Below are 13,775 nucleotides of genomic sequence, written 5' to 3' on the forward strand. Positions count from 1 at the left end.
AGGCGAATAAAGCCACCCGCGAATCTACCAAAAAAGCCCTCTGTCGATTTCGGGCAGGCCCGACTGGAGGCTTTACGTATCAATCTCTAATACAACACAGAGCGAGCCAACTTTTTTGAGCTCTGACATTCAACGATCTTTGGAAGTCTATATAGACGATATTTCTTCGATATTTTTAGGCCAGACTCTTTCTTGAGATACAAGCACGTATAGATCATGTCACGAGCTCAGGCACCCAACCCCGCGGGGTCCCGCAAGATCTCCTTCAATGTGAGTGAGCAGTACGACATTCAGGATGTGGTTGGCGAGGGTGCTTATGGAGTTGTTTGGTAAGTGAAAAATGCATCTTATCGTTCTATCATCTGCTAACAAAGGCGAAGCTCGGCAATTCACAAGCCTTCAGGCCAAAAGGTGGCCATCAAGAAGATCACTCCCTTTGACCACTCCATGTTCTGTCTGAGAACCCTCAGAGAGATGAAGCTTCTGCGTTACTTCAACCACGAGAATATCATCTCCATCCTGGATATCCAGAAGCCCCGAAACTATGAGACGTTCAACGAGGTCTATCTCATCCAGGTATGCGCCCTGCCACTGATGCAAATAACTTGATCGCTAACCCCTGCAGGAACTCATGGAGACGGACATGCACAGAGTTATTCGCACTCAGGACCTTTCCGACGACCATTGCCAGTACTTCATTTATCAGACCCTGCGTGCTCTTAAGGCTATGCACTCAGCAAATGTCCTCCACAGAGATCTGAAGCCTAGCAATTTGCTCCTGAATGCCAACTGCGACTTGAAGGTTTGCGACTTTGGTCTCGCACGTTCCGCCGCTTCGCAGGAGGACAACTCGGGTTTCATGACTGAATACGTCGCCACCCGTTGGTACCGTGCCCCCGAGATCATGTTGACCTTCAAGGAGTACACAAAGGCCATTGATGTCTGGAGTGTTGGCTGTATTCTGGCTGAGATGCTCAGTGGCAAGCCCCTGTTCCCCGGCAAAGACTGTAAGTCGCTTTTCCCCGCCAAATTAATGTCATGGTACTCATAGAATTTGATAGACCACCACCAGCTCACTCTGATCCTGGACGTTCTGGGAACTCCGACCATGGAGGATTACTACGGCATCAAGTCGCGCCGTGCCAGAGAGTATATTCGCTCGCTCCCCTTCAAGAAGAAGGTTCCCCTGCGCACCTTGTTCCCCAAGACGTCAGACTTGGCCCTGGACCTGCTGGAGAAGTTGCTGGCCTTTAACCCAGTTAAGCGCATTACTGTCGAGGACGCTCTCAAGCACCCGTACCTTGAGCCTTATCACGACCCTGAGGATGAGCCTACTGCGCCCCCGATCCCCGAGGAGTTCTTTGATTTCGACAAGCACAAGGACAACCTGAGCAAGGAGCAACTGAAGCAGCTCATCTACCAGGAGATTATGCGGTAAATGGATCCACTGGTCTCTAGAGAATGCCGCTTCAAACGGGATGGAAAGGAAATGCGATGGAAGCTCTTGTTTTGAACCAGTGGCATGTGCTTCACGTCAGCGTTGACTTTGATGGTAGAATGGCGAGTATGACGATTTGGCATGGTGAAAAAGGCATGCGGTGCGGCGATGCCAAAAGGTTTGCAGCAAGCCTTTAAAAGCAGTAGGCAAGAATTCTGCGAGCTGGATTCCAGTCTCTCAAGTCCTTGTCTAAAGGATGTAGAGAATTGCGAGAAGCCAGTATGGTTTTAAGCCATGCCAGAAGCTCATGGCATCAGGAAAGAGGGGAGCGCCTGGAGAACTCTTTAGTCGACGATACCCCGACTCTGTTTTTTTGAGAGGGTTGGATGGATAGATGCAAGGATGGATATGGCTCCTTCTTTTTTTCTATTTTCCCAACATGTCCAGGTGTTTTCCTACATAAACGTTCACGAGAAAATGAATGGAAATGTCTCTTCTATAGTAAAGCTAGTCAAGAAAGATGTGCAATTTGCACCTGTTACATGAATTATGTTTGCCTTGGATCTCATGTCTTGGTCAACCAAGCCAGTATTACAGCAGTGCAAAAATGAGAGCTTGTATAGGAACCTCTTAATGCCATGCTTAGCTCGGTGTGACACAAAGTCATTCATTGCCTTTGCTAGGGTTAAAATTGCAGTGAACGGAGCCGGACTTCCCATGACGGCGTTTTCCACTGGCGAGATACGGAACGGATGCGGAGTCTGCGAACGGCTCTTGCGTTGCATACAGAGAGACCGCGCCGATGTTGACACGGAAGCAGTTCAAAGTATGTCTTTCATAACGGAGCAGACCAATGAGGGGATATATTTTGCATATTAATAAGAATGGTACATTTGAATCGACCTTGTGTTTAAAGATTTGACCTTTTATCTTTTGGTTTTACGGACATGCTCAATAGGCTTTATTCATGTTATTCCCTCGACGGCGACACCTTTATGCCCGGAATCATGACACAAGTTTACCACTTTTCTTGAGCAGGTCTCATATCCAGCTCGTCCACCCACAAGTCGGGCGGCATGCGGCTGAGCCAGAGGTACGTCCGGCCGACGCTCTCGGCGCTCATGGTCTTGCCGGCACGGATGCCGTCATCCTGCTGCTGCTGCCCATCGGCCGCGACGACGTCCTTGATGGGCCCATTGGCAATGGTGTGCACGACGTGGACGCCGTGGCGCGAGTGCTCCTTGCCGAGGGCCTGGGCGACGGCGCGGACGGCGCTGCGGCCGGCGCCGTAGGCGCCGAACCCCTCGTTGGTGCGCAGCGCGCCCAGCGTCCCCGTGAAGATGACGGTGCCCTTCTTGGCCGGGTGGCTCGGGCTCAGGACCGTCTGGCCCCCCTCGGCCTGGGCGTAGAACTGCCGCAGGGCCTCTTGCCCAAAGGCAAACGCCCCCGTGGCGTACTCGGCGACGCTCTTTTCAAAGTCGGCGGGATCCGTCTCGAGATACGGCGCCTTGAGGGCGTGCTTGACGTGGAAAATGGCCAGTTCGAGCGGGAGACCTTGAAAGGCGTCGTGGGCCGTGATTTCGCCAAAGACGCGGCGAAGGTTGGCCGGGCGCGTATCACAGGGAAACGGATATAGCACGCCGCCGTGGGACGTCTGGCGCAGGGAATTGCATAGTGATTCTAGATTCTCCTTGTTGCGCGCCAAAAGGGCCACGGCAAGGTTTCCCTGCTCTGGGTCTGCCAGTACGCGGGCAATGCCGGCGCCTGATGTTGGGCCTGGTAAGAAAGAAGAGTTATCAGCCATGGTGCAGAAGAATAAATTCTGGTCCTTATATAAGTGAAAGCTTATATAGGACAGAGGTCTGACTTACCAGCCCCAATAAGAATTGCAAAACCTTTGGGTGCCATTGGGAAATGATGATCTTGAGCCTTGATTAAGCAGTAACTTTCCACTCCCAAGCTGTTATTGCACTCGGTAGACTTTGATTTATACTGGAAACTCTCAAAGGGTTCATGAGTTGGAGCGGTCCGGGCATTGCGGGGATATGTTATGCATTCGTACATATGACGTCTTTCAAATACTAGCTAGAGCTTGGGACGCAGTGAGTAGTCCTGTCTTACATATATCACGGCAGTACCTGAAGTGGTGTAACTGGGTCTTTTTGGGACTATACATAGGGTATCACGCGGTCGAACACAGTATAATTTTGAAATCTGTTGTTTAGATTTGATAGGAGTTTGCCATTCCTAGTGACCCGGTCTATAGTCTCATCAGAAGCCCACATTGATCCATTTCAAGGAGTGCTAATGGGAGACTTGAATTTACAGATCTCAACTTACATGAAAGTCCTATTCGGGAGTATGTTCATCGTGTGCCGTCCCCCTCCTCATATTTTCTCTTTTTTGCGTTTTGGGTATCATTCATAAAAACCATTCAAATCACCAAACAGTAGCCATTTCTTACCAAGGCCCAGCTAACCAAGCCATCATGAAGTGGCACCGACGACCCAGAGTTCGACACCGACAATGTCAAACTTTTCTCCTTCGTCACTGAGAGGATCGTTCTCAAAGGTGCCACACTTGGCACTCTGACCACGGTTGAAGCCGTCGTCTAACCAGAGTCCATAACGAGCATCGTGGCCCTCTCCACCTCCGAGGGCGAGAAATGAGCGCTCGGAGCTGATAAAGTAGAACTGGTCTCGATCCCTCGACATCTCCCAGGGATCTTCTGGTCCCTCGTCGTGCTTGCCGTGGCGCACATCTGGAGGCACATATGGAAAGTACTGGAAACGTATGGAGTGATCTTCCATCTGTGCTGCTTCCAGCTTGTTGTTTGGTGGACTTGGCGCTTCTGGCGTCAGGTGCTCGGAAGGGAATCTGGTCGAGGTGGGCGAGTGGATAGTTGTGGATGTGCCGGTGAGCAGATCAGCACTTGGATCTGATGGCGGAGGCGGCAAGCTGACATGTACTGAAGCTTTCCACAGAAAGCACTCTCCGTTTCCATAATAGCCTGATGCGATGTGCGGAGCTTCTGTGAGATAAGCACCAAACGTCTGCATAGAGTCTTGTGGTTAGCCAAGCATAAAGGAAAAGAGAAAGGATAATCATCCAAGGCTGCTGTCATGATATAGTCCTTGCAAAATGAAATACACAGCAATTACTTACACCTCCAGAGCCATCCCTCACGACTAGAATAAAGCCTACCCTCCGCCCTCTAAACTCATCGCAGAGCTTGTACAGGGTCGACAATGAGCTGCCGTTCTGGTATAAACTGTAGACTAGTTTCCACTCCTCGCATATCCTCAGGCGCTCGGGGAAATTCATGCGTATCGCCTCGCCAATGCTTGTGCTCAGCAGTTGGGCCCCGCGGTCCGTGTCCTGGCGGTAGCCGGTCAAGATCAGCGGCTCGTAGTCGGGCATGACGAATGGGCTGGCCGACCGAGAGGGCCGAGGAGGCGTAAAGGGTGTGCTGATGCCGTCGCCGAAGCTCGAGGGGTGGTCGGTAGGGAATGTACGACTGCTATGCATGCTGCCGGCGCCGGCGCTCAGCTGTGAATTGGACCGCGAGGGTCCGAACCTCCGGCCAAACCAGCCCGAAATCATGGAGCTGATGCCATACTCTTCATATTGTGGCTGCTGCTGATATTGTTGTTGCTGGGCTTGGAACTCGGGGCGTGAGTTTCCCGCATTGGTGGATGTGCCGTTGGAGTTTGAAATGGAGTCGAGTCCCGGGATGAGAACGCCGGAATCGTGCGGCGAAGGAACCCGGCTGCTCGCTCTGCTCATGATGTACGCTACGATGTGATATCTGTCGCGTGATGCGCTGGGGCAATGGTAGGCGGGGGTGTCTGCAGATCGGCCAGACTGGATTCGGAGAGGGAGACTGAGTGAAGGAGACAAAGAATGAACGAGAGGCACCAGACTAATCGTAGTTGGCAGGACGTGAAACGGCGTGTCTCCTTTAAGATGTAGAGGAAATTATTCCAGTTGACCAGTCGACAGCGACGGAGGAGGTAAGCAGTTTGTACATGAAGTGGGCGACGATGACAGTATCTGACTTGACAGCAACGACAACTTGGCCTCGTTAAAGTGCTTGCTGATCCTGGTGGAGTTACCGAGTTATGACGATGGGCCACCACAAGGCACGTACCTATGTATGTACTGTTAGCGAGGGGTACATTGGTAGAGACATGCTACATACACTACTAGAAGGTTGCCAACGTAGCGCCAAGTATAGCGGCCGCTATCCGAACAAGGGCCCTGTACAGGTGCCTGTCTGCAAGGCAAATCAGGGCACGTAAGGCAAGGTACCGGCACCCAGTCAGTCTAGGCGACGGGTCCTACTAGCTTCACAGAGCAGAAAAGAAATGCGCAAGAGTTGAGGACAAGTCGCCCATAAGAATTATTGCTGACGCTGCAGGCTTCGGTTTGCGTGCTTATCTGACTCTGATGATATCGGCCTATTTGTTCGTTCTCCTGGTACTTGTGACTTGGGTTAGATTTTGTGTAGGCGCGTGTATAGTGGATGCGAGGCCGAAGCTGATAAACAGCGGTGGAGTTTGTGATGAACAACAGTAGGGGTTGGCCATTGAATCAATTCAATGAGGGCTGAGTAAGTACTGCTCACCTACGCACTTCGTAGAAAATTAAATGTACAAAGACATGTGCCGCAATATATGCTCTTGGCTGTGAAAGAAAATGTAGGTGTAGCCCACCCACCAAAGTGTCCTCGTGGATTGCGAACCAGCGCCCAGCCATTTGCACTGAGACTACGAGTTACAACAACCTCGCAACCTGCCCACCAGGCCCCGGCTTGTCCGACACAACTGACTTGTCGACCTGCTTCATAACGCGACATGGCATGAGTTGAGACTTACAAGTTGCATGCTAGAATATGAGCAAGATGCATTCTGTTTCAACTACATACCCCCACGTAGCACAGAGGAGTCAACAATAGCATGCGATTTCATCATTTCCGTGGCTCGTCAACACTGGAGAATTAATATCACGAGCCATTGCGATTTCCTCTTGCAGGGAAATCTATAGACAGGCGAAATGAATCACAAGTACGATCCGGATTCTGGTCTCGTCTTCCTCGAGGGACAGATCTCGGCCAGACGTATGAATCGTAATATGGCTTCCATGTCCCAGGACTGGCACCGTAGATCTATTGCGACCAACTCATCTTCCAAGAAGCGCAAGAGAAGGCGCACGCCCTCCCCCGGCCCCATTCCCATCAGGTCGTCTTTATTTGCCATGTGCCGGTCCAAATTGTGGGAAAATGTCGGAATCATCGAGGAAGACGCCTTTGAACACGTGCCTACGCGTATTCTTTGGGATATCTGGTTTCATGGCCAGGCTACCCAAAAGTGAGTAGAGACATACATGGGCCAATTCAATAAACATCTTCGCTCGTTGAACAGCTACTAACACGATCACAGATCCGTCCCCTTTCACGCTTGGAAGGTGTTCATCAAGTATCTATCTCCCAAAGAAGCCCGCCCGGAAAGTGGCAAAGTCCCCATTTCGCTCTGGCGGCAAGTCCAGCATGTCAAGAGGCCCATTGCCCCTCTGTCGACCTACCTTGTGCCCTTGTCGTCCCAAAGACTTGACTTTATTGCGCATCTCACCATAGCCGAAGGCGTCTCTTGCCCAGCAAGCCATCTCTTGGCTTTATCAACGATGCAGAACCTTGGCGTCCTCGAAATTATCCAGCCTCGAGATCCGCAGCAGGCAGCTATATTTCCACGAGTCTCTGACAGCATTTTGCGCGAATGGTCCGCCGTGAGCAGTCAAAGCACCAATACCGTGTCCTTTCCTTCTCTCCGAGTCCTCAGAATATGGGGCGAGGATTTCGTTACACACAAGTCCCTCCAATACGTCACCAGATTCCCCGCCCTGGCCGTCTATGATGTGGCTGGCCGCCAAGTGGATTGGCCGCCGCAAAGTTTGTCTCGTTCAGAATGGCTTCGTTTCTCCGAAAACTCCCAGAAGATCCAGGATGAGAAGCTGCCCGCGGACATTATTCGAATGTCCTCGGATCCTGGCCTCGACAGGATGCCCGGAGGCCAAGGGTACCGCCTCAAAGTTGCCGAAAGAATTGCCAGGCTGGATATGACGGCCTCCATGAGTGAAAACAGTCGCAAGTTGCTCAGGAGCGATTCGCCGAGTCGCTTTAACGACATGTGTCAGTCAGTAGCCATCTACCGAAGTACCGTGTCGGACCCAGAGTTAAGCGTCACTTTCATCCCAGCCCAAGGGGTAGCCAAAGAGGTTGGTCTGATTAACAAAAAGATGCCCAATGACGACGATGATGATCTCGGGGCCATGGCCAAGCACCCACGAGAGGAGACATCAGACTTGATGGGCTTTGCGCTATACTCACAACTTGGAATGCTATGGGCGGACCGGGAACTGCGTACCCGGAGAACAGACCGAGTTCGGGTGGAACAGCTTGCCACGGTTGCTGGCCAACTTGTTCTGTCTTCTCTGCCCTATGCACAGATTTGTCTTGGCCGCAATGACTATGTCAGAGGTTTTGACCCGGACCGCCGAGGAACGTAAGCAATGCTCGTTTTCACATTCTTCGATGGCTATAGCTTTGATTATGGGTGAAATAAAATACTGACGGCACATTTTGGTAGTGAACATTTTGTTTTCTTCCGCCAAAACCCTTGGGGAAAACGACAACAACAACAAGAGCCACGGGAAGCAACCTCTGATAAAGATGTCCAGAAGCTATCGATCAAAGGGCATCAATCATTAGACTATACTCAATTTTGGGCCGAAGTTACTCAAAATATTAACAAGTCCAAGTGAATATTCTGTTGAAGCAATGGGAAACGGGAAGACCACCTCAATGAGTAAAACGGGAAATGCCTTGCCTCATGCATTGATGGTCGAAGAACTATGCTGGGTAGTTTTGTCATGTCCGGAATCCATAAGTTATGAGAATATACTCTGACTATTCAGAACAGCAAAATGACGACCGGAACCATCAGTTCAGAGATGGTGCTTGGAAATATACTGTAACGTTGCCGAGAAGCCGTCGAGTCAGAGACAGAATAACCTACTGATCAGTACGTATAGAACGTTGAAAATCTCTTCAAAATTGCCAACAATGATCGAGATGTTGTGTGCGACGTCCAATCACTTTTTTTTTTGGAATTTGTCTCGCTTGGTGGATGGTCCAATACAGCCACACTGTTGCATTGTGCAGCAAAAGGCAATAGCGAGCACACCATATGATTAAATAACATGTGTGAGGCCTTGATACGCAGTATTATAGCCAAGCCCTCGTGTCGAGCATCATGACCCCGACGAACAAGATGTCGTAGATAAGAGAGAGGAAGAGAAAAGACTATCATCATTTTGTCTGTTTCGGAAGGTTGCAGCCAAAAAAACCCAGCGTATAATCGGGTCCGGGAATCCGAACCTGTCAATCACGTTATCCCGCACCCATCTCGCCCATGTGTGATGCGCGGACGTGTTGCGCCATCGCCATGGGAATGACGAAATCGTCCTTCCGCGCACTCGGGTTGGACGACGGGCCTCGGTGGTGGACCCGGAGTATCGGGGGAGGCCCGCTTGGGGAGAGGGAGAGGGAGGGGAAAGATGATAGACGTATGAGACAATGCTTGCTATACTACTATATCAGACTAGGTCAGTTGGGTTTACTTGGGGTCCTGTTAATCTCCGGAGGCTATACAAAGGCTGGGTATAAAGCGGGCGTGTGTCTTGGAGTCAATTTGAAATCAAGAATATCCAGAGTCTCCAACTGCTGAAAATTATCTCTTGTCGCTTATACCCCAATTGCTTACAGCTTTCCATCCCGCATTGGAATCGTCAAACTTTGTATTTGTTTCCTTTTGAATCATTATCAATATTCAACCCATCGAACAAGATGCCTCACGCCGAAAGCCAACTGTATCAGTATAGCCATGTCCCAGAGACAAAGGAGAACCTAGAATGGGCAGAACGTACGCTTCTCGTCTTGATCACTATACTCCCTTTGATTCTGGTCCAACTAACTGCAAGCAAACAAAAGTCCCCAACATTGATCTGTCCAAGTATGGCACCGAGGAGGGCAACGCCGAGCTGGCGCAGACACTGATCGAGGCCATCCGCACCAAGGGTTTCTTTTACGTGACCAACTATGGCATTTCCCAAGACGCAGTCGACCGACAGTTTGCCCTGGGCCAGCGCTTCTACGAGCTGCCGCTCGAGGACAAGCTCAAGTACGTCCCCGACCTGGACTCGGGTGACTATAACGGCTACCGGCCGGCTGGCCGTCGCGTACTGAGCGGTGGTGTCGTTGACAAGACCGAGGTCTGGAACATGGCGAGTAAGTGATTGTACCAGATACCAACTCTCCTTGGTATTGCTGCCATGACAAAGGGACGTTACTAAGTGCCTGACGTATAGCCAAGGATGGACACATTACCCAGCCGATTCCCCAGTTATTGAAGGACAACCTGGAAGAGATTGAAGGTTTCGCCAAGGTAGACTTGACCAAAAACTCATTATAACTTGATCTAAACCACATGTACGTGACGACTGACACGAAAAACCATTTAGAACCTCCACGACAAGGTGCTTGACCCGCTGAACCACCTCATCGCCTTGGCTCTGGAGCTGCCCCCAGACTTTTTCACCAAGGTGCACAAGTGGGAGGAGCACGACGAGTCGCACCTACGGTACATGAAGTACTCCAAGTTCTCGCCACAGGAGATTGAGCAGCTGTCAGACGGGCTCTGGTCGCGCGGCCATACTGATCTTGGCACCATTACCCTGCTCTTCCGCCAGCCCGTTGCCGCGCTGCAGATCCGCGACCACGAGACGGGCGACTGGAAGTGGGCCAAGCCCCTCGACGGCAGCTTGACGGTCAACACTTGTGATGCCCTCAGCTTCCTCACGGGCGGCTACATCAAGTCGACAGTGCACCGAGTATGTCTTGGCCTCTGCTCATTTAGAAACCTTGCAAATTCACCCTTTCCCACCGCTCTTGGAAGAGATATTGAAATGAATTCTAACTTTGGGTATAGGTATCCGTGCCGCCAAAGGACCAGCGACACGTCGACCGTCTGGGCCTGCTCTACTTTGCTCGACCACAAAACGATCTTTCGCTCAAGACCATTGACTCGCCCGTGTTGAAGCGAGCCGGATTCACCCAAAATGAGTTTGAAAAGGGCGGACACCGTGTTCCGACCATGGGAGGTAAGTTCCCAGAATTCCCCATTGACCCTTTCCGCGCTCGAGGCACAGAGAAACAGGTACATGGGAGGGGAATAGAAAAGAATCTTGTCTGACTGACCATTATCAACAGAGTTCACCACCCTCAAGCAGCAATGGCAGCAAAAGAAGGGCACGAGCTACGAGTCCAGTGAAGGCAAAGAGATCCTGCCTGGTTTCACGGGCCAGTATTTCCAGTAAACATGTCACGATACAGTAGATACTGATAAGTAAATGGAGTACGTTCAAGACAGTATTAATCATTATTCCCCCAGATTTCATGACTTGGCAATATGGGCTTAGAATCCTGCCTGGCAGTCATGGTGGGTCGTACGAGTTACTTTTATATGTAAAGCCTATATGTCTAGTCCATCATGCACCTGTATATACTTGATGGTAATTGCCACCAGGAAAGTTATACTTGTTCTACTTACATCTTCAATCTCCAACCACATTTCAACCTTCTCTGGCGCGAGACCCGCACGAGGAAAATCAACGTCATACCCACCAAGATGCTCACGCCGGTAAAGACTTGAGCGCCGATGTACCCCCCTCCCTCGGCCGTGATGATGGCACCGGCAATGGGGTTGCCGGTGAGCACGGCAAAGCTGACAATGGTAAACGTCATGCCCATGCGGGTGCCGCGCTTGCGCAGGTCCGTGGTCAGGCTCGACAGGCCCGCGGGGAACAGGGACTGGATGCCGCCGGCCGCGATGCCGTAAAAGACGGTCCAGGCGTAGAGCTGCGCCGGCGTGTGCACGGCGATCCACGACAGCAGCGCCACGCCCGTGATGAGGCACGTCGGGATCATGATGTTGAGCGGCCCCACCGTGTCGGCAAAGTGGTTGGGCAGCAGTCGGCCAATGAGCCCGATGCCGTTCATGAGGAGCAGGAGGTTAAGCGAGTCCGTGTACGAGAGGGTCGGGGTGATGGCGGTGCGACTAAACGAGGCAATGTAGTAGAAGCCAAAGTAGACGGCCCAGAAATTCTGCAATCACCACCTTTAATTAGTATGCAAAACGGGCCAACAAGACACACTGACAACAAGCATTGGGTTACACTTACAAAGAACATGCCAAGGGCATAAAAGACATATTCGGGCTCCTTGAAGGCGCCCCACTCGACGATACTGCCTGTCCTTCGCGGCGGTAGCCGGGACTTCATGAAGCAATTGGTAATGAGAAGAGTGCCGACCTGGACGAAACCTATGGCTCTAATGGTCCAGCCGAATCCAATCGACGGAAGCAGCTGCCGCGCCATGGCAGGAAACACGAGTCCTCCCGTCACCGAGCCGGCTGCCGTGATGCCAATGGCTAGGGACCGCTTCTTCTCGAAATATGTCGAGACAACAGAGATGGCCGGGCAAAACAGACAACCGTTGCCTAGTCCCATACATATTCCCTGGCTCAAGATGAACTGCCAGTATTGTGTGGCAGCCGAAGTGGTGAAGATTCCCAGAGCAATCAAAACGGTTCCTAGAAGCAGGATCGGCCTGAAGAAACCGGCGTCTGTGATTCGGCCTGTAAAAGTTCCTGTAAAGAAGGTCAAGAAGATCTGTATCGAACCGATCCATGAGACATCAGATGGTGGACGTCCTAGGAGCGAGGTGTAGTAGGATTGAAAAACACCAAAGCTATTAATAAAACCCCAAGTGTTTGCAATCACAAGATGGCCGCATAGTGCTAGCTATCGTATCAGTTTCAAACGGCCAAAAACGTCTCATGTTGCTGACTATTCACTCGATTAGATGGGGAAAGCATACCGCATATCCATGCCGCCCGACCACCGTCCGGTGGCGGGCCCGGATTCCAACTTGCATTCGTGGATATTCGGCTGAGCACTCTGGCAATTGTGCCACCGACACCTTCGGCGTCCGTATCCAAGATATCTGGTTCCGGTGGTACGTTCCAGTCCTCCTCCTCGCCTGCCTCGGCGCTCACATCGTGTTCTTTGGATTGCTTGGTTTCGTCGCTGTCCGAGTGACCGCTACTGGCGGGTTCTATGTGGTCGTTTTGCTTCTCAACATCCCGAGGCAGTTGCTCTTCCACCGACTTTGACGATGATGATGACATGGTCATGATTTCTTGGTATTTCCCTTGGCGCAAGAGGCCGGGTCAGGTTAGGGCAGTAGAACCGATTTCGTGGTCAGTTCCGAGGCAAAATGCAAGTGGCCCGTAGTGTCGGTGAATCTTATCAAGGAGACTGGTCTTGTTTTCTACCTTGTGATTCCAGACTATATACGGGGACTATGTGTAGCCCATGAAAGACAATCAGCAACGGGTCACGGTTCAGGACCAGACGTCAAAATACAATTCAAATTACAAAAACCGGCTACTCCACCGAGGTTCATAGTGACTTATCCTTGCCCCGGATATTCCTCCGCATCGGAGACAGTCCCACCAGTCCCCTGACACATTCTGCATTGTAAAGTTGGGCGCATTCACGGGGGTGGATACAGGCAAGTCCCAAACTAGCAAAAGTCCACTTGAGCGGGGTTGCAACTCCGAATAGGAAGATTTCCGCCCTCTTTAATCCTGCAAAAAAGGTCGTCGGCCAAACCTCGAAGGGCGTGCCAGTTATCCATTCATTCCATAGCTAATTACTCATCCAACGAAACTAAGAGTTGATACTCGTAGCAACTTTTCCCCGATGGATGGCCGGTGTAGCGTTGGTACTTTTTGTGCATTATTATCAAATGCTTCTTGCTGCTTTCCCACCAACCAAATTCCACCACCCTTCTATATTTCAATACGAGTCTTTTATTACACATGTACAGTGCATCTCTGCTCCTACGCATAGTGTACAAATTACCCCGTTAATTTCTTACTCTCTTTGGAGACCGTTCAAAAGCTCATCACTTTGAGGGCGTGCTTGGTACAGCATTCTAGGTAGACTCTGGCAGGTCAACAAATAGGTACGGGTACTTAACCGCTCAGCCGACTTTCCGCTCGGCAAAGAACAAGCAGTCAAATCTGCAAGCCAACCAACCCCCCAATGAAGGATGATGATGCATGGACCTTATTCCCGGCCTCAACCCGAAATGCAGAGCGTCATGAGCCATGCCGCCCACTCCTCTCCTTCTGCATCCATCAGACGTGAGCAGAGA

The 13,775-nt window shown here is 51.2% G+C and overlaps 6 protein-coding genes across 6 annotated transcripts; 3 read left to right on the plus strand and 3 right to left on the minus strand.

The window, feature by feature from the left end:
• Positions 1 to 216: 216 nt before the first annotated feature.
• PFICI_03552 (Mitogen-activated protein kinase) lies at positions 217 to 1,438 on the plus strand (the record flags this gene model as incomplete). Its single annotated transcript, XM_007832133.1, has 4 exons — positions 217 to 329; positions 381 to 576; positions 626 to 1,007; positions 1,062 to 1,438. 4 exons carry the CDS (start codon positions 217 to 219, stop codon positions 1,436 to 1,438), a joined length of 1,068 nt encoding a protein of 355 aa, XP_007830324.1.
• Positions 1,439 to 2,456: 1,018 nt separating this feature from the next.
• On the minus strand, positions 2,457 to 3,242 carry PFICI_03553 (uncharacterized protein; the record flags this gene model as incomplete). Its single annotated transcript, XM_007832134.1, has 1 exon — positions 2,457 to 3,242. One exon carries the CDS (start codon positions 3,240 to 3,242, stop codon positions 2,457 to 2,459), a length of 786 nt encoding a protein of 261 aa, XP_007830325.1.
• Positions 3,243 to 3,924: 682 nt separating this feature from the next.
• Positions 3,925 to 5,224, minus strand: PFICI_03554 (uncharacterized protein; the record flags this gene model as incomplete). The annotated part of the gene is made up of 2 exons (XM_007832135.1): positions 3,925 to 4,491; positions 4,604 to 5,224. The coding sequence occupies 2 exons, from the start codon at positions 5,222 to 5,224 to the stop codon at positions 3,925 to 3,927; spliced, it is 1,188 nt and encodes a 395-aa protein (XP_007830326.1).
• Positions 5,225 to 6,493: 1,269 nt separating this feature from the next.
• PFICI_03555 (uncharacterized protein) lies at positions 6,494 to 8,002 on the plus strand (the record flags this gene model as incomplete). Its single annotated transcript, XM_007832136.1, has 2 exons — positions 6,494 to 6,807; positions 6,880 to 8,002. 2 exons carry the CDS (start codon positions 6,494 to 6,496, stop codon positions 8,000 to 8,002), a joined length of 1,437 nt encoding a protein of 478 aa, XP_007830327.1.
• A 1,339-nt stretch (positions 8,003 to 9,341) lies between these two features.
• Positions 9,342 to 10,870, plus strand: PFICI_03556 (uncharacterized protein; the record flags this gene model as incomplete). The annotated part of the gene is made up of 6 exons (XM_007832137.1): positions 9,342 to 9,417; positions 9,486 to 9,782; positions 9,863 to 9,939; positions 10,016 to 10,384; positions 10,483 to 10,654; positions 10,764 to 10,870. The coding sequence occupies 6 exons, from the start codon at positions 9,342 to 9,344 to the stop codon at positions 10,868 to 10,870; spliced, it is 1,098 nt and encodes a 365-aa protein (XP_007830328.1).
• A 229-nt stretch (positions 10,871 to 11,099) lies between these two features.
• Positions 11,100 to 12,741, minus strand: PFICI_03557 (uncharacterized protein; the record flags this gene model as incomplete). The annotated part of the gene is made up of 3 exons (XM_007832138.1): positions 11,100 to 11,657; positions 11,735 to 12,351; positions 12,432 to 12,741. 3 exons carry the CDS (start codon positions 12,739 to 12,741, stop codon positions 11,100 to 11,102), a joined length of 1,485 nt encoding a protein of 494 aa, XP_007830329.1.
• Positions 12,742 to 13,775: the final 1,034 nt, after the last annotated feature.

The sequence above is a fragment of the Pestalotiopsis fici genome (genome assembly GCF_000516985.1).
Source record: "Pestalotiopsis fici W106-1 unplaced genomic scaffold PFICI_Scf_2, whole genome shotgun sequence".
NCBI classification, from domain to species: Eukaryota; Fungi; Ascomycota; class Sordariomycetes; order Amphisphaeriales; family Sporocadaceae; genus Pestalotiopsis; species Pestalotiopsis fici.